The sequence below is a fragment of the Medicago truncatula genome, chromosome 7 (assembly GCF_003473485.1).
Source record: "Medicago truncatula cultivar Jemalong A17 chromosome 7, MtrunA17r5.0-ANR, whole genome shotgun sequence".
NCBI lineage: Eukaryota > Viridiplantae > Streptophyta > Magnoliopsida > Fabales > Fabaceae > Medicago > Medicago truncatula.
In genome coordinates, this window is record NC_053048.1 from 6005819 (window position 1) to 6026930 (window position 21112).

Genomic DNA, 21112 nt, shown 5'->3' on the forward strand with positions numbered 1-21112 from the left:
CTACTTCCTCTTTGTACCCAAAAAAAAAAAACTATGCAATTTCCTATTTGTCTATAAATGGTGTAGTTTTTAAAGTTCTAATGATTTCTTCTAAACAATAACATTTAAAATGGCTAAGGATAGAAATCCAAATAAATAATTCATAAACCTTCTGGTTAATTAATTGTTGGTCACACTCTGAATATTTTAAAACACTATCATGATTTCCATCCAGAGAACAATTAAAAAAGACTTGATTCGCGACTCTATTGAATCCCAATAACTAAAGAAATCAGAATAGATAAGGAGAAAAAGTAGATTATGTATACCTTTTTTTAATTACACTTTTGGTCCTATCATTTTGACCAACTCACGAAAATGGTCATATCTTTTTTAAATCGAACAAAATCGTTCCTAAACTATATGTTTTTTGCAGTTTTAGTCCTATCTCCCTATTTCCAACTCCAGAAACGCACAGAAATGACAGTTTTAGTCCAACCACCTATGCTCAACCATGAAATAAACAAAGAATAAAATGTGTGGGTACAAGGAATCTACTTTATTCAGCACACAAACCTAATTTCCGAGACATGTTACATACCTGAAACATGTCTTAGAAATTTGGATTTTTCTTGGTTTGTGTGCTGAACAAAGTAGATTCCTTGTACCCACATGATTTATTCCTTGTTTATTTCATGGTTAAGCATAGGTGATTGGACTAAAACTGTCATTTATGTGCGTTTATGGAGTTGGAAATAGGGAGATAAGACTAAAATTGCAAAAAAAACATATAGTTTATGGACGGTTTTGTTCGATTTAAAAGAGGCAGATCAATTTCGTGAGTTAGTCAAAATGCAAGGACCAAAAGTGTAATTAAGCCTTATAAAAAAGATTTTTTTTTATTGGAACCATCGTAATTAAGATCTTTGACATCTAAATAGTTCTATAGAGTATGCATAACTTCGGACCTATAGACCTACTATGAAATTAATCTCCACCACGGTGTTTAGGTTACAATAAAACTCTTCGAACTTTCACAAATATTTGTTCTATAGGGTCCTTTGGACCGGCTAGATTTATATAATTATATAAAGATGTTTTGATGTACCTATTTTTTTCTCCAATTTTACTCTTCATTTAAAATAGTTTATTTATAATTTTATTTTTTTCATCAAATCAAATAATTGTTTTATTTTTATTTTATTTTTTAGTGTCATTAATTTTTTTTTAATAATTACATAAAATTTTGTAACTTTGATTATTTTTATCGAGAAAAAATGGACAAACGAGTGTTTTAGTTCACTATAATATATACAGAAAATTCTTTACCAAAAGAAGGAAAGCAATATTCTGTACCACACCTTTCATTGTTCAAATGGCATGCTCTATCTCACTATATGCATGCCTATTACTTCCCAATAAAACAATTGATTTGATTAAACAATTTACCTTAGTATAAACCACTTAAAATATTATAAATATTTATCTTTTTTAATTGATTAGTAATGCATGTTCCTTCTCTTTTATTTCTTCATCTACATCTATTGCACAAGCATAATTGCTCCTTTGAATATCTGTTTTTGAAATACATACAAAAGTCAAACGAAAAAAGTACAAAACCAAAGAAACTATAGGACAATGTCCCTAATGAAAGTCAACATGAATAACTCATCCTTCTTCAGTTTCACATGGTAAAGAAAGTGTGAACATTACTTACAGCCTTTGGATTCTGTTAATTATACGATTCTCATAAAAAAGTCAATTGCATATATATTGCCTCCATTTCTTGATTTTCACTCACTTATGTTTTTAGGGAATTCATTTTCACTTTAAAAAGGTGAAAAATATAATCAAATTTGACAATTATTTTGTATTATTAGGACACAATTTTTTTTCTTAATTTATTCTAGAAAACAATTCACATGTTGCATAATTTTAGACTTTCACTACCCATACGCAAAAGAAATTTTTTTACCCTCTTGAAATTGGGTGTAACTGATGAAGAGTTATATATATATATATATATATATATATATATATATATATATATATATATATATATCCGATATGAGACTTGAGTTTTTTCAAATCACTTCTCCATATTTAGTGATAAACTTTTAGCAAATGTACTAAAAACTATTGAAGTAATAAAATGTTCGTATCCACGAGGACTGCGTTAACTTCAATATAGCAATATTTGGTATGAATTAAGATGTGTAAAGTTGGGAGGTTGCTCTAGGCACTTGGTTGATTGGCATAAAATAATAATAAAGCTTGTAAAAGTGTTGTGAAAATAATATGAAAAATCAGATCAACTCTGTCGAATCCTCTTGTTATCACTGTTTGGTAAACTGCACTCATCCTTAACAATGTTCTTCTAGTTCTACAATGATTAACAATGTTATCTATGATCAATTCCTTGACTGAGAGCTCTCTTCAATGGCTAGAGATTTATAATTCCTTAAGTGATCTAATATGCTATGAGGATTTTTACTATCGTACCCAGGAGTGGTAGTTAACTATCGTTGCAAAGTTTTTTTTTATTTGAACCAGGTTGCACATACAATTTATATAGTCCAGGCGCTCAAAAACTTCTATAAATTGGTGTGTTTGGTTCATTTGTTGTAAAACACAACAAAGACCATGCACACATATCCAGAAGATATGAACACCAAGTTAATCACACTAGGGGAAAACCTAATCTGCTTAGGGTCCGAATTGATGTCACGCTATCTAGGTTGAAGGATTAGTTGGATCAAATCAATCCCCGACTCAACCACAAACGCACACAGAGGGTGAAAAGTGTTGAATATTTCGATTCATTGACCACTTCAAGGGAATCACCTAGTTTGCCCAAATGAAGCTAAAAAATGACGATCACATGAGAATAACGTTCTCAGTATTTGGTCAGTATATTTCTAAAGGATCGATTGAGTTTAACTCTTCGTTGGTCATATCTTTCAAAGATATTCATGAAAGTTTGATTCAGACCATGACCTACGAAGAAATCAGAGCTTGCAAAGATGAAACATATGAAGAAGTTAGTTTGATTGATCCGTGATTTATTATATTGTATTTTATTATATGTTTTAAGTTGTTGAATCATGTTCAATGTATGTTTTTGTTGTCGTCATGCATGAATTGAATAATCTTGTCCAATTTTGATCAGAAGAACCATCTCATCTTTTTTTTTTTATATCCTTTTGCTTGTGTTATGTACAAATGCATTAAATGCTTGAAATGTGTTTTCTCTATAGAACCGGTAGATAACTACCATTGCAACAATGACAATTAACTACCGTAAATAAAAAACAATAGCTAACTCCTCTGAAATATATTGGGCCTGACTTTGACCCAAGATTCAACGAAGTTAAGATATCGATTGTAGAATCAACGGCTATGATTCATCGGAGTTGTTCCACCTAACCCACTCACGGAAGTTGGAAAATTTTGACCTCACATGCAACAAGCCTCCAACAGATACGTCTACAACAACAATAATACGGTTCTTTTTTTTTTTTTTTTTTTCTTCTTCTTCTTTTGGTACAAAAAATATTACGTTCTTATTATAAGATTTTTTTTAACTAAATCAAATTTTTTTTTGTTAGGTAGCGTAATGACTAAAATTCAACTTATAAGATAAATAAGTGGGATGTCCGAGGTTCGAACCCAGCCCCTGTATATAATAATGCATTATCCACCAACTGAGCTATGCTCACAGGACATATAAATCCAAAATTAAAAGTTATTATTATTATTATTATTTAAATTAATTTGTTTTGTTACATTTTTTTTTTGTCAAGTGTTTTGTTACATTTAAATTAATTATTTTATGACAGAATCAGAGAATATTAATAGATACCAAAATGGATTCATTTTTCTTTGTCTGAAAAGATTGGTGGTTGGTGGTCTTGATAGCCATCGTCGAGTCGACCATTGAATTTCAAGTTTCATTTCAACTCCAAATTTAATATTACAAATTGGTAAACTTTCTCACTTTTTTTATTCACACTCTATAATTTATATATACACCCACTTTTCTCAATTTCATTCACTCACTGTCCTCATTTTTCACCTAATCTCTTCAATTTTCAGGTCTGTCTTTTCATTTTCCTTTCTTTTTCGATTTTGGATCCACTTTCATATCAACTTCATTTGATTAGTTATTTATTACTGTGATTTTTGATCTTCTTAGTGATTTCTGATCTGGATTTGAATTAAACTCTTAATTTTTACTCTGATTTGTATTCTTTGAATAAATTGTTCTGTGTAATTTTTATATGGATTTAATTTCGGTGTACTAAAGTTTTACACATGCATCTCAACACATCTGATTCTAACTATATTGCTTTTAGACTTCTAGTTCTAAGTCATATATGATTGGTTGTGATGAGGTGATAGTGTAGAGTTTTTTACACTGATAGTGCATGGAAATTAAACTCTTACCTGTTATATGTGTAAAACTTATTTACACTAACAGGGTATACCAATTGAACGATCTTGCTTTTACACTGTCAATCAATCACAACTGTCATATCATTAGAAGTATTTGTTATTTATTTTACTTACTTCTAAATTCACACCCATGATTGGTTGTGATGAATTGGCTATTTGGTGAAATGCGATTAGATGTATGTGTAAAATGTATTTACACTAACACTGTATTTACAAAAAGGGAGTGTAAGATCTTGTGAAACTTGGCTGTCTTACTGTAATTTAGGTGACTTAATGATAATTCGGATTGTTTTTCTAATATTATACTATTGTACTTTTGAATATTTTGAGTTTTTGTCGAGGTCATTTGCTTGATATGTGAAAATTTAGGAAAATATGCTCTTGTTTTGTATTTGTGTGTAGGATACTTGAAAATTGTCTAAAACTTTAACAATTATCCTCGGAAATTTACCTTGAGTTATCTTTGTTCTCACTGCTAAGACCGTAACCTGATCAGTGTCGGTTCAACAAGAACAATGTGAAATGAATATATGTGCCTTAAAGAGTCAAAACAGAACTCATTCGTTTCCATTGAGTTTGTTAAACCAGTACAAATGAAAACCTTAATTTGTACTTGGATGAGTTTGTTTTAGTGGAAATACTGTTCTGATTTGTTAGTTTATACTCTATCTGCGCAGTAACATCATTTTTGTTTGAATTTAATTGATTTCTGCGCTGTCAGTATGGAAAAGTTTTACACATTCATCTAATTACATCTCATTATTATGCGACTTTACTGTATTAATTCATAAAATATCTCTAGAATTATATTATATATATGGTGAGATGTGATTGGTTGTTTGTGTAAATCTTTTTTGCAGTGACTGTGTATACCCCATTAAACTCTTTTTATCTTTATTTTTTCAAAAAGGGAGTGTTGCATCTTGTTAAACTTGTTAGTGGTTCTGTTTTTTAGGTGACTAAATGATGTTTTGGATTGTAATTCTACTACTATTGTACTATTGTATTTTTTTCAATTTTTTGAGCTTTTGTTGAGGCCATAGTCCTTGTTTGATACGTTAAAATTTAGGAAAGCATGCTGCTTGTGTGATATTTGTGTGTTTAATAGTTAATTCCAATCTTTTTGGACCAATGATGATGTATTTATCTTAGCGTGGTTTTGTTTAGTGAGGCAAATTAAGGTGCTCTAATGTTTCTGTACTATGATGATCATGGGATAATTTTGTTATTCGTAAATTTAGGGAATCTTAATACTTGATGTCTATGTTTGTTGGAATTAAAAGATACTTTTCTCCGTTTATTCTTTATTATTGGAATATGTTCAAATATATTGATTGTTCAAGTATATTGCATTATTTACTATTGGTTTATTGTTCTAATTGTCTTTGTAATTTTAATTTATAGCATGTTTTTCAATTGAATGAGAATTCATTTGTTCTTATGACCGTATCAATCATTGAACAGGAAATACATTATGGCTCAACCACTTACAAGAATAGGCCTTGCCGGACTGGCTGTTATGGGCCAAAATCTCGCACTCAATATTGCCGACAAAGGATTCCCAATTTCTGTTTATAACAGAACAACATCAAAGGTTGACGAAACTGTGGAACGAGCAAAACAGGAGGGAAATCTTCCACTCTATGGCTTCCATGACCCTGAAGCCTTTGTTAATTCCATTCAAAAACCAAGGGTGATTATAATGCTTGTTAAGGCTGGTGCACCTGTTGACCAGACCATCAAAACCCTATCTGCGTACCTGGAAAAAGGGGATTGTATAATTGATGGTGGTAATGAATGGTATGAGAACACGGAGAGGCGAGAGAAAGAGGTAGCCGAATTGGGTCTTCTCTACCTTGGAATGGGAGTTTCAGGTGGTGAGGAGGGTGCTCGACGCGGTCCTTCTATGATGCCTGGTGGTTCGTTTGAAGCTTACAAATACATAGAAGATATTCTTCTCAAGGTGGCTGCTCAAGTTCCTGACAGTGGCCCTTGTGTGACATATATCGGTAAAGGTGGATCTGGTAATTTTGTGAAGATGATCCATAATGGAATTGAATATGGTGACATGCAGCTGATTGCTGAGGCTTACGATGTGTTGAAGTCAGTTGGAAAGTTGACAAACGAGGAGCTACAAAGTGCATTTACCGAATGGAACAAGGGAGAACTTTTGAGTTTCCTAATTGAAATCACTGCAGATATATTCGGAATTAAGGATGATAAGGGTGATGGATATCTTGTTGACAAGGTTCTTGACAAAACTGGTATGAAGGGTACCGGTAAGTGGACTGTTCAGCAAGCAGCTGAATTATCAGTTCCTGCTCCCACCATTGAAGCTTCATTGGATGCTAGGTTCCTTAGTGGGTTGAAGGATGAAAGAGTTGAGGCTGCAAAGGTCTTTAAATCAGGTGGCTTTGGCGATATCTTGACTGACCAACAAGTAGACAAGAAGCAGTTGATTGATGATGTTAGGAAGGCTCTTTATGCAGCCAAGATTTGTAGTTACGCACAAGGGATGAATCTGATCCGTGCAAAGAGTGCTGAAAAGGGTTGGGATTTGGAATTGGGTGAACTTGCCCGTATTTGGAAAGGAGGTTGCATCATTAGAGCTATATTCTTGGACAGAATCAAGCAGGCGTACGACAGAAACCCTAATCTCGCTAACCTTCTTGTGGATCCAGAGTTCGCAAAGGAAATAATTGAACGCCAAACCGCATGGAGGAGAGTTGTTTCCCTTGCTGTCAATTCAGGTATCAGCCTCCCGGGTATGTCTGCTAGTCTTGCATATTTTGACTCTTATAGAAGGGAAAGGTTGCCAGCTAATTTGGTGCAAGCTCAACGAGACTACTTCGGTGCTCATACATATGAAAGGGTTGATATCGAGGGGTCGTACCATACTGAATGGTTCAAGCTTGCCAAGCAGTCGAGGATTTAGATTACTGTGTTTGAACTCTTCAAGATTCCTAATAAATGTAATGTTTTTTACTCAAGACTGTATACTGAGTTGAGCTTACATAGCTGCAATGCGGTGAAGTTTATTTATACCATTCTGTACTACTTAATTACTTGGTTTTTGGTTTTCCAACAATTGTGCTGTATCTTTGCTGATCTTGCTTTGAATTTGATATAAAATTGTCCAACTTCACAATGTCTTTTTAATTTTCATATTTTGGTTAGATTTCCTTTAGCACCATCGATTTGTGTTGTGTTAATGATTCTGATACTAGTGTTGTGTTAACGATTGTTACGTCTGAAGTTTATTCCATTGTCAAAATTATTATTTGGAGTTTAATATTGATGAAAGATATTCATTGATAGAGAATATTAATAATGTCCAGATTTTGATAGAATATTTATCTTTGTTTGTTGAGAATTTAGTCTTCATGCCTGTAGGCCTGGGTTGTACTAGTAGGACTAGTGATTTACTTTAATATTGGTATAATCATGAACAGTTAGGTAAAAGTATTGTACAACATTATCTCAATTAATCTTATTTACTTATAAAGCAATGTTGTTAATAGTGATGTAATCGCGGAATTGTGGAGCAGAAACGACCTTTGGTACAATGCTTTTGCAGGCTGTCCGCTTTCAGCACTTGCGGCGTTCTAGGCCGTGAAGCGCGGCAAAACCACATATAAATAGCCCTTTCATGACCGTGTTTCCATTAGGAAGAAGACCTTCTTTCTCTTTTCTAATCCGGAAGTCATAATTTTTAACATACAACACAATAATAACAGCCAAAGTATTTTCTCACCTGCGTTAATTGGACACATCATCATGAATATGGTCTAATTGCAGACCATTAAAATCTTAATCTTTCTGAACACATGCTATGATATAATCATATATTGTTGCATCCTGATAGTATAAAACAATGGTTCAAATTATATCCTTATCTTAAACTCTCTCTATCTTTTAGTCAAACTATACATAGCCGGTACCAATCCTATATAAATAGAGAATAGATGTTATATGTTGAAAGTTAACCCTCTTAATGAGTGAGTTATTAAGGTTTTCTCAAACCTACGTCAAAACGAAAAAGTTTTAAAACGGTCAACACAATGCAAACTCTTGTTTGTGTTGATAAAAATGAGAAAAACTTGTATAGTAACAACTATAAATGATTTTGATTTAGAAACACTCATAAATAATAAAAAGTAGAAAATGATATTATTATTATTGAAAACAACAATCTTTCATCTTTTACTTTTTAGTGTGTTCCTAAATTAAAAATATTTGTGACTATGACTATACAAGTCTTGCTCGATAAAAAGATTTTAGATTTTGAAGGATCAATATTACATTTTTTTATATTAAGGGACCAAAATGAACTCCAAAAATTAAGTTAAGGGGCAAAGAAAGGTAAATAAACCTTTAAATAATTATAATTATATGTATCCACTTAACTAATGCAAGTGGCATAGTACTTTACACTGATGTTAACCTATTATTATAAGGGAGTTTGAAGGCATCTTGAGACATTTTTGGGCAACATTTTATGTCTTGGTTGATATCTTTTCTAGAGAATTTCTCTTCTCTCTTTGGTTTTTGCTTATTTCCGTGCCACATAAGTTAACTCACGATGAAAAATGCATCTACGTGAGTTAACTTACGTTGAAAATACACCTACATGAGTTTTTTTTTTTTTTTTTTTTTAACAAAACACCTATGTGAGTTAAGTCACGTTCACATTTTTTAGGAGAATGAGCAATTCTAAATGGAAGAAGAGCATCTCTCTAGTTTCTATGATTAATCGGCCCAAATCCATTGTCTGAAAACCTAATGGCCCATCCTCTCTTTTGTTACTCATTCAATATAAATATGGCCGCATCGACAATATTTTCTCATTCATTTCTTCTAATTCTTTTCAATAATTCTTCTTCATTATTTCTACTTCGTCTTTGTTCTCTAGATGTCATTCTTCATATAATTTGTTTTTATTTTCTCGTGTTCCTTGATATTCTTTATTTATTATTCATTTTTCAAGATCTTGCTGCCTCTTTTGAATATGAAATTGATTAATTCTTATATTCATGTCACAAGTTCATAAACTAATCTTGTTGTCAACTTGATCTCAAGAATATTTTTTTTGTCAACTTGTTTCCATTAAATTTGATTTACATCTAATTTGACAACGACAACACTCATCGATAGAATTCTGGATCAAATAGCTTGTCCAAATCCTTTTGCTAAAACTTTATAGATCTGACGGTCCAATTTGAATGTTGTAACAATGGATGAAGGTGAATGTGCAGATCAAGATGAAGATCTTCAAATAAAAATAAATATGAATCACATAATCAAATCGACGAAACACCAAAGGTATACCATCAACAATTTATTTTCATATTTATCATACTATATGAATATATCCCTGCATCGTTGTAATTTTATTGGATGTCCCTCAGGGGACTACTATATGAATATATTCTTTTTAATACTTATTTTGCTTCAAATTCTCTATTCAATTATCAGATCAATTTTTAGCCTATAGAAATAATTTGTGTTATTGTTAAGAAAAAAGTTTATGAATAAAATTATTGGATCTAACTTCATTGGTGTGTTGATCACAAAACTTTTTTAGTTCAAGAAGGAAACCCAGAGGCCCTAAAAGGCTTTGCGCTGAATTGATGAACAATTGGGAAATTAAAGAGAAACTAAGAAGCAACGGATTCAGGATTGATAAGGTATGTTGTCAATTTGAAATGAATACTTGAGATTAAAAATTATGTAATTTGGGATTCCTCGCGAAATGACTAATCATGAGTTTGTTTTTCCTCAAAAAATATAAGCATGCTTATAAGAAAAAGACTATATTACACCAGAGATCCTTTAAGTTATTTAATTGTAACAAATTGGCCCTTTAATTTTTTCGTACCACTTAAATCATTTATGTTAATTAATTGTAACAAGTTGGTCCTTTTTTCCGTATCACCATCATCAGAATCCGATTCAGACTCAGAATCACTCTTTGTGTGATTCTATTCCATTCTAATTTCTGTCAATAAAAATATTTTTTCCAAAATTAAAGAAAATAATTGGCTCTAATTATAAGCTATCATATAAGTTTACAAGATAATTCAAAATATATTTAAGTTGTATTGCAATGTTATGATAATCATCTTACAACGTTTTGGTGACCAATTTCACTTTTTATGTCTCTAATTTCCATTTGTCATCTCAATTTTTCTACAATATCTTACAAATTCTAATTATTTTGTTGATAAAAATAAAAATTGCAGAAGTATCATATATTTCAGCGAGAAATCACAGAACAGTGAGTGGTTGGACTAATATTTCATGATTAAAACAAAACTGGAATAAGATCTTCAAACCTTTCATTTTTGAAGGAAAAACGTCGTCCAACAACTGCGCTTCTACCAGTTTCCAAAATCTTAGTTAAATTGAAATGATTTGTTCAATCATGTCAATAATGGTGTGAATAATTGGAATTTTAGATCTATGAGCAGCTCTAGGTTCAAGGTGTGCACCAAGTCTTCAAATGTCAGTGATCAAAGAAATTCAAGCATTAAGCGTTTGCAAACTCCATACACCTACACTTGAATATTTGATAACACTTGCATATCAAATAAGAGATGAGTATCAAGGCGAAAGATAATTTCAATTTGTAATCACATTTTATGTTTTAGATCTATGAGAAGTTTTAAGCTGAAGATGTGCACCAAGTGTTCCAATATCAGTGATCAAAGAATTTCAAACATTGAATGTTTGCAAACTATAGACACCTACACTTGCATATCAAATAAGTGTCATACATATGAAAGGGTTGATATCGACGGGTCTTACCATACTGAATGGTTCAAGCTTTTAAAGCAGTCGAGGATTTAGATTTCTGTAGTTGAACTCTTCAAGATTCCTAATAAATGTAATGTTTTTTACTCAAGACTGTATGCTGAGTTGAGCTTACATAGCTGCAATGCGGTGAAGTTTATATATACCATTATATATACCTATATAAAAATGAATAGACGTTGTAAGTTGAAAGTTAACCCTCTTAGTGAGTGAGTTACTAAGGTTTAATGATCAAACCTACGTCAAAACAAAAAAGTTTAAAACGGTCAACATAATTCAAACTCTTTCGTTTGTGTTTTTAAGCACATTCATATGGCGTAGAAAAATATTCGAGAAGGTTTCAAATTTTGTTGTTGTCGATAGAAATGAGAAAAACTTGTATAGTAACAACTATAAATAATTTTGATTCAGAAACACTCATAAAAAAATAAAAAGTAGAAAATGAAAAAAAAAATTATTATTGAAAACTAGCAAAAAGACGTCTTTCCGCTCTTTTTGTTGCACTAACGTTTGAAAATTATGAATGATGTTTTTTTTTATGAAATTTTGATTTTGATTAAAAATAAAAATATAAATGCTTTTTGCTTTCAAATTATAACAAATCAAACTATCTTCCTTTTAAAAAAATCAAACTAACTATGATTATTTCAATGACATCAACAATATAACAACAAAATATAATTTAAATTCTTATTTTTTTAATGACACCAACACCAATCTTTATGATGGAGATATACTCATACAGTTTGTTACATTTTTTAAAGGATAAAGAAAAAAAATTGGACATATATATACTCATATTGTGTTTGTGGCAAAAGTTATTATGCATAAGACATTTCCTTATGCACCGTGCATAAACACTTCACAACCATCAGATCTAGTGTACACGTGTAATAATCCTAGACTTCTCAAACTACACCAAATCAAGGAATAAAGGAAAGAGGTATAAGTGCAATGCTGTTAAAGTTTTCTTCATTTTGACAAAAAAACCTCTCGCTAAAAATGCTTTGCTCACTTCTCTCTCCGGCGAGAATTGCTTTTCTGGCGCGATGGCCGGTGGCACCTCCGCGTTGGAACTCAAAACTCCGCCGTTTCAAAAACAAATTATATATTCAACAATCCTTTTCTTCCTACTTCTCATTTTCGAAATTGTTTTTCAAAGACAAACAGTAAACAAGCGTAGATCTAAGGATTAAGATATGAACAGAAAAACTTTGTACCTCCTTCTCTTTGATCAGTTCGATTCTTGATGGATCGAAACAGTGTTTGAGCTTAGTGATTTTGGTGGCTTTGTAGTGAAAACTCAAAAAATGAATTGCTGGAAAATGAATTTACTATTCAAGAAGTAGACACCGCTGGTGGAGATTTTGGTGGTTTTGGAGTATAACTCACAGAAACCATTTCTTTCCTCCTCCTCCAATTGTGTCAGTCCAAAACTGAATGATGGCAATGGCTCTAGGTCCTTAGTTTTTTTCACCCGCTGGAAACCATTAAGTACATCTAATGGTTTTCGAGTACAACTCCCTGAAACCATTTCCACAGCAAAATGATTTTGGCATAATTTTATACAAAACATACTATAATAAGGACATTTGTGACTGTCATTGAACCAAATCAACACTCTGAAATCATCATTGAACTAAATTGATGATTTCCGCGGTTGTAGTGTTGTTTCGTTTGGTTTCGCTTCGGGGTGTAGGGAAGCAATTATGTTGGGCTACGGTTAATCGACTGGGATTTATGCACGGTGCATAAGGATTTCCTTATGCATGATAACCGCACCCATGAGATAAATTTTGGAACAAGAAAAAAACAGCTCAAGAGAGTCAAAACATGCTATTTTCTTTATATATAGTATAGATAACAATCTTTCATCTTTTACTTTTTACTGTTTGTGTGTGTTCCTAAATTAACAACATTTGTGATTATGACTATACAAGTCTTTCTCGATAAAACGATTTTAGATTTTGAAGGATCAATATTACATTTTTTTATTAAGGACCAATGAACTCCAAAATTAAGTTAAGGGACAAAGAAAGAAAGGTAAATAAACCTTTAAACAATTATAATTATATGTATCCATTTAACTAGCTAGTGCAAGTGGCATAGTAATTTACATTGATGTTAACCTATTGTTATAAGGGAGAGTTTGAATGCATCTTGAGTCATTTTTGGGCAATGTCTTGGTTGATATACTTTCTAAAGAATTGCTCTTCTCCCTTTTGTTTTTGCTCATTCCCGTGCTACGTTAGTTAACTCACGCTGAAAAATGCACTTACATGAGTTAACTTACGTTAAAAATACACCTACGTGAGTTAAATCACGTTCGACTTTTTTAGGGGAATGAACAATTCTAAAAAGGAGAAGAGCAACTCTCTAGTTTCTATGATTAATCAGCCCAAGCCCATTGTCCGAAAACCCGATGACCCATCCTCTCTTTTGTTACTCATTCAATATAAATATGGCCGCATCGACAATATTATCTCATTCATTTCTTCTAATTCTTTTCAATAATGCTTCTTCATTATTTCTACTTCGTATTTGTTCTCCGGATGTCATTCTTCATATAATTTTATTTTATTTTCTCGTGTTCTCTGGTATTCTTTACTTATTAATCATTTTTCAAGTTCTCGCTGCCTCTTTGAATCCAAAATTGATTAATTCTTATATCCATCTCACAAGTTCATAAACTAATCTTGTTGTCAACTTGATCTCAAGAATATCTTGTTGTGAACTTGTTCCTATTAAATTTGATTTACATCCAATTTGACAACGACAACACCCATCGATAGAATTCTGGATCGAATAGCTTGTCCAAATCCTTTTGCTCAAACTTTGTAGATCGAACGGTCCAATTTGATTGTTGTAACAATGGATGAAGGTAAATCTGAAGATCAAGATGAAGATGTTCAAATCAAAATAGTTATAAATCACATAATCAAATCGACGAAATACCAAAGGTATATCATCAACAATTTATTATCATATTTGTCATACTATATGAATATATCCCTTCATCGTTGTAATTTTATTGGATGTCCCTCTAGGGAATACAATACGAATATATTCTTTTTAATGCTTACTTTTCCTCAAATTCTCTATTCAATTATCAGATCAATTTTTAGCATGTAGAAATAATTTGTGTTATTGTTAAGAAAAAAGTTTATGAATAAAATTATTGGATCTAACTTCATTGATGTGTTGATCATAAAACTTTTTTATTTGTCACTAGTGAAAATTATGTTCTAGGTTGATTCAGATATATTATTTAATATAGCGATCATGTTAAATATTATGTTAATCAGAGTGAAACATGGCTCATATGATATAGACATGCTTGGTTTATTTCTCTAAACAAATTCATATGATATTCTTGTTCGGAATAGATCTTGTTCAGATCTTATTATGTATTGTTCAAATCATATATCTCAACTTAAGTTATGAGAAATTAACTAAGTTATCTTGTTGCAGTTATCATGTATGACTTGTTCATACTCCTTCTTGTTTGCTTTTTCAGTGTTAACTGATATAGGAAAGTTCATATGAGAAGGTTCTTAAAGTCTGAAGAGATAGGATAGTGATGTTTGTTTTGAAAAGATTTTCTCAAAATTTCTTTTATGTCATGCCCCTTTAAAGAGTCCCTTGACTTTTTAGTCTCGGACTCTGACTTGGTTTAATAAATTCAAGAAGTTCCTTATCACCATCATCATAATTTGATTCAGACTCAGCATCAGAAGTTGTTGTGGTCATTAGACCAAGATTTGCTTCTTCTTCATCTTTGTCAGATTCTGCTTTCTTATCAAACTCAACCCATGTTGCCATGAGACTTTTCTTCAGTTTGCTCTTGTAGTTCTCCTTCTTAGAACTCTCTTTCTTAGAACATTCTTTTTTAGACCTGTCCCTATTTTGCTTCATTCTTGTTCTTGAATCCTGAACCTTTTGAACCACTACTCTTACCTAGGAACCTTTTGTTTTTGGTCAGGCAACTGAATCTTTTGGTTAAATAAGCAATTTCTTGAACATATGAGTCATTGTCAGAATCTCCACCATGAGTTTTTTTGGTAGATTTACCTTTAGATATCAGAGCAATAGACTTATATTGCTTAGCTGGTTCATCTCCATCAAGCTCAATCTCATGACTCTTGAGAGAGCTAATGAGACTTTCCAAGCTTACCTTATTCAATTCCTTTGCTTCCTGAATAGTTGTAGCCTTTGGTCTGAACTTGACAGGAAGACTCCTAAGAATCTTCTTGACATGATTAGGTAGATAATAACTCTTTTTCAAAACTTGAAGGCCATACACAAGGGTTTGAAACCTTGAGTACATAGTGCCAATATCTTCATCTTCCTTCATTTGTAAGAGATCATACTGATGTATCAATTGGTTAGCTTTAGCTTCGTTAACCTGTTGGTTCCCTTCATAGGTAGAGCATAGATATTCAAAGATAGATTTGACAGTAGATCCAATTGTGGTGTGCAAATAGGCATTATAAAGAAAATGAATAGAGACACAACTTTAATTTTCCACTCGAAGCTCATTTCAAACATCTTTATGGTAAAAAAAAGGTGCATCTATGAAGAATTGAAGTCAATTATGATTTTCGGCCACTTAATATCATTTAATTGGACTAATTACCTAAGCCCAAATTGTAACAGCTTGATTTATCAATGCTGTAATTTTATAAAGAGGAAAAGAGGGTTCTTAAACCCTCATTACTCTGGGATTTTATAGAGTGAATTTAATTATAATTGGTGTTTGGTGATATATGTTGGTGTGCATAGGCGGTGAGTGAAAATTGGATTGGTGAGATATTTGTTTAAGTGTTTAATGATGAATAATCCTATGAAAAGTCGTTGTTAGTGGATAATCTTTGTGAAATTTCTGTATTATATGTTAGTATAACCTTAGGCTAATGTTTATGGTCGGTTTGGTTTGTTGAGGTTTAGAATCAGAGCTTTGGAAGGTTCTAATGGTGGAAATCGCAAAAAAAATCTGCATTTCTGCACAGGTTGCAGAAGAATGCATGGTTGTGCTTGTGAAACGCATGAGTCATTTCTCTGCCCTTTACTTGGATTATGTTTAAGACCAATATTTTTTTGAATTTATCTTTATCTTGTCTTAACTCGTCTTAAAATAAAGTTAAATGTAAAATTGTATATACATTAATACTTGTATATAGACTCTCTGATCGTAATTATTAGTAAAATATCATTTTGTAGATTCATTAAATAACTGGTGTATTTGATCAATATTATAGATAAAATACATCAATTATTCAATAAATCTACAAATTCAACATATTGTTGTATATATTTAGTCTCAATCAAATTACTTTTATTTTATATATATTGACTATTTATATAACTTTCATTAGGTGTCAATTACTACCGTCCCCTCTTTTCCATGGCTGCCAATCCAAATTCAAAAACAAAGAGACTTTGGTGGAAAAGGTATATATATATATATATATGATTTCTTCCTTTTCTGTTTCCATTTTCCATTTAATAAATCATATGTTAACATATCATTGTTCTCTCTCTAGAAGTTGTAAAGGTTCTATGCATTTTAATTGACCAGGAAAATGACGTGATGCATGATGCTAAACCAATATCATACATATTTTCATATGACAATAATGCTAATTTTGATGGTGGTAATGATAAAAATGATAGTCCTAAAAATAATGATGATACTACCATCATCATTGCTCCACCAAATGAGGTAATTTGTACATTATTTCATATTTTAATATACCTTTGATTGAATATTTTTGTATTTCATTGGTTTTTTATTAATAACTTTTTAGCCATATATGGATTTAGATATCAAGTCCACATACTACATCAAGAAGAAAACCAAAGAACCAAAGGGCTTTCTGCTGAATTGATGAACAACTGGGAAGTTAAAGAGAAACAAAGAAGCAACGGATCCAGGATTGATAAGGTATGTTGTCAATTTGAAATGAATATTTTATATTAAAAATCATGTAATTTGGGATACCACAGAAAATGACTAATCATGAGTTTGTTTTTTTCTCAAAAAATATAAGCATGCATATAAGAAAAAGGGTAAATTACACCAGAGGTTCTTTAAGTTATTTAATTGGTCCTTTAATTTTTTTTTTTCCGTACCACTTAGGTAATATATGTTAATTAATTGTAACAAGTTGGTTCTTTATGTTTTTTCCGTATCACCATAATCATAATCTGATTCAGACTGAGAATCACTCTTTGTGATTCTATTCCATTCTAATTTATCTCAATACTAATAATTTTTTCCGAAATTAAAATAAATAATTGACTCTATTTATAAGGTATCATATAAGTTTACAATGTAATTCAAAATATATTTAAGTTGTATTGCAATGTTATGAAAATTATCTTGCTACATTTTGGTGACCAATTTCACTTTTTATGTCTCTAATTTCCATTTATCATCTCAATTTTTCTACATTATCTTACAAATTCTAATGATTTTGTAGATAAACATAAAAATTGCAGAACTATCATATATTTCAGCGTGAAATCACAGAACAGTGAACGGTTGGAATAATATCTTCAAACTTTTAAGTTTTGAAGAAAAATGTCATCCAATGACGGTTCTTCTACCAGTTTCCAAAATCATAGTTAAATTGAAATGATTTGTTAAATCATATCAATAATGGTGTGAATAATTGGAACTTTAGATCTATAAGCAGCTCTAAGTTCAATGTGTGACCAAGTGTTCAAATGTCAGTGATCAAAGAAATTCAAGCAATAAACGTTTGCAAACTCCACGCACCTACACTGGAATATTTGATAACACTTGCATATCAAAGAAGAGATGAGTATCAAGGCGAAAGTTAATTTCAAATTGTAATCACAATTTATGTATTAGATCTATGAGAATCTCTAAGGTCAAGGTGTGCACCAAGTGTTTTAATATTAGTGATCAAAGAATTTCATGCTTTGAATATTTGCAAACTATACGCATCTATACATGAATATTTGAAAACACTTGCATATCAAATAAGTTTCGAGTGTTAGATGATAAAGTATTGGGCTTAAGATATTTGGGTCTTTATATTACTAAGATAGTAGTCCATTAGGTTATATATATATATATATATATATATATATATATATATATATATTCTCTTGTAACATTTTGTAATATTAAGATATTGATATTTTATGACACCCAAGCCGTTTTGTGTTATTCTATCTTCTCTATTGCAACCCTATATTGTTAACTTGGAATCAATAGCATGGTTCGATCCTCCATGAACTATTTGCCACTTCTCCTTAGTTAGGGTTTGCCTCTTCTCCTCTCTTCTTTTCTCCGTTCAGAAAAGTGTTTATTCTAAATTTCTGTTTCTCTATTTATACTAGGAAACTAGGTTAATTATTATTATTATTATTATTATTATTATTATTATTATTATTATTATTTTCTTCCCCTCTGCATAACATAATTTACTCCCTCCTCCCCCACTTATTTTATTACTTCTATTTCACACCTCCCACCTCTATTATTATATTTAGTTCCTCTCCTCATCATTTAACCTTATTAAATTAATTAAATAGTAATTCGGGGTTTTATAACTCTCCTTCACTTAAATAATTTTAGCCCTCGAAAATTACCTGAAGGAAATAACTTTGGATAAGATTCCCTTATCCAACTCTCAAGCTCCTATGTTATGCTTCCTCCAGTAGGTCCTCCCCATGTCCCCTTCACTAAAGTAATCTCTTTTTTTTTGGTCAGCTAAAGCAATCTCTTTACCCCTCAAGTTCTTTACCTCTCAGTCTTCAATTCTCAAAGGTAAGGCCTCAACAGTCAAGTTATCCCTTATTTGCACTTCAGCCATTTGGATTATGTTAGATGGATCAGGGACATACTTTCGAAGTTTAGACACATATAACACGCTATGAAGATTTGAAAATGAAGATGGTAGAGCAACTTGGTAAGCTACCTCTCCAACTCTCTTTATAATTTGATAAGGGCCAATGAAACATGGTGTAAATTTATTAGACTTCAAAGCACGATCAACGCCCATCACTGGAGTGACTCTAAAAAACACATGATCCCGTACTTGAAATTCCAATTACTTCCTTCGCTTACCATGATAACTCTTCTGCCTGATTTGCGATGCCTTCATCCTCTCTTGAATCATTTTAACTTTCTCAGTAGTCTGTTGAACACTATCACCAGATTCATACCAGCAGAAAGGTGTTCGACATCTCATACCATGCAATGCTTCAAAAGGGGGAATCCCAATACTAGAGTGAAATTTTTTTTTTATAAGTTAATTCAATCAACGACAAGTAAGTATCCAAATTCCCTCCAAATAGTTATCTATGATATGCAAATGGTACCACATGCTTGTAGAGTCGTGTCTAGAGCATTAGATGCATATGATGTTGGAACAAAATGTGTTTCACAATGAACCTTATTAAGTTTTGATGATAACAAGGTATTAAAAATTGTCAATTGGTTTTTACTAATAATTGTTCAAGTGTACAGGACCAAAGGCTACTCAAGTTATTTCAATAGGTCTTGGAAGAACAATGGAAAGAAAAAGAAATTCTGAGCATCTGAAGAAAACTGCTCCTGAAGCTGAAGTGCTTCTGAAGTGATGACGTCATCAGAAGCAGAAGGTCATCAGAAGCAAAAGTTTTCATCAGAAGCAATATCTTCACCAGAAGCTACGTTTGATCCTTTAATCAAACTGAAGATTCAAAGTAGCTGATTCTCAATTCAGTCTTATCCAAGAAGAACGAAGAATTGAAAGGGAGGTATCAACGGATATATGGATAGCACTGAGCACTTGTCTCTCGTTAATAGAGTTGACAATGTACAAGTGTACAACCACTACCTCCACTACTCTGTTTTCTGTCTACGCTACAAGACAAAACAACAGTCATGCCTGCAGAATTTGTACGTTCAAGATGGGAATGAATTTGAAGCTTATTCTTCAAAGGACTACACCCAAATCAGGCAAAGGATCACTGGTGGATAATCAAAGGATTTCAAACGACCCTTTAGACGTGCTGATTAACTCAACGTCTCTTTCACGCCTCTATATAAAGGAGTGAAGACTTGAAGATTGCAGAGAGAGATACATAAGTTCAAAAGCGCCAAAACTCTGTCAATTTGATTCTACAAAGCACACTGAATTTCTGCACTGATTTGATACATCTTAGAAATTCATAGTCTAGAGTCTTTACTGTATTGTATTGTGAACACCACTGATTGTATATCAAGTGTTCAACTCAAACTCAATTCTTTGTATTTTTGTTTGATTAGAAGTCTCTTGCCTGCGTGCTTGAGCATTAGAAGTCTCTTGCTTAGTGCTTGAGCATTGGAAGACTCTTGCGTGTGTGCTTGAGCATTTTTGTGAAGTCTCATACTTAGAAAGTATTGAGCAGTTGTAATCTTTGTGATTATAGTGAAATCTCCTTGGAAGTGCAAGGGGGACTGGACTACTTCCGTGTTGTGGAAGGAACCAGGATAACTGCTTGTGTCTTTGTCTTTCTTTTCTCTGCTCTGTTCTTTTCCGCTGCAATCTGACTCTGATCATTTCATCAGAAGCAATCAAACTGCTTCTGAAGTTTTATCATAAGAAGTATTTTTTAAGAGAAAAAGAAAACACAATTCAACCCCCCCCCCTTCTTGTGTTTTTTTCACCTTCAATTGGTATCAGAGCTTGCTCTGTTATCACAGCACTTAACCGTGTTACAGTTCAAGATCTATTAGAAAAACATGTCTGGAGATGAGGAATCAGTTACTACAAAATACACAAGTGTCAAGCATGACTATGATACTGCTGACAAGAAAACAGACTCTGGAAAAGCTCCAAAGTTTAATGGAGATCCAGAAGAGTTT

General features: G+C 32.0%; 1 protein-coding gene and 1 long non-coding RNA gene across 3 annotated transcripts; both read left to right on the plus strand.

The window, feature by feature from the left end:
* Positions 1-3800: 3800 nt before the first annotated feature.
* Positions 3801-7610, plus strand: LOC25497623 (6-phosphogluconate dehydrogenase, decarboxylating 2). Of its 2 annotated transcripts, none has more exons than XM_024769636.2 (2): positions 3801-3962; positions 5899-7610. In XM_024769636.2, exon 2 carries the CDS (start codon positions 5909-5911, stop codon positions 7367-7369), a length of 1461 nt encoding a protein of 486 aa, XP_024625404.1. In that variant the 5' UTR covers positions 3801-3962; positions 5899-5908; the 3' UTR covers positions 7370-7610. The 2 variants fall into 2 exon arrangements, with proteins under 2 accessions (XP_024625404.1, XP_013447701.1); XM_013592247.3 differs by having other exon boundaries at positions 3821-4074.
* A 6245-nt stretch (positions 7611-13855) lies between these two features.
* LOC112416221 (uncharacterized) lies at positions 13856-18329 on the plus strand. Its single transcript, XR_005643190.1, has 4 exons — positions 13856-14207; positions 16623-16969; positions 17071-17191; positions 17730-18329. It is a non-coding gene; the product is annotated as an uncharacterized lncRNA (long non-coding RNA).
* The last annotated feature ends 2783 nt before the right edge of the window (positions 18330-21112 follow it).

Excerpts from the sequence above, each read along its gene's own strand:
- LOC25497623 (XM_024769636.2), top strand. The coding sequence starts at position 5,909 with ATGGCTCAACCACTTACAAGAATAGGCCTTGCCGGACTGGCTGTTATG.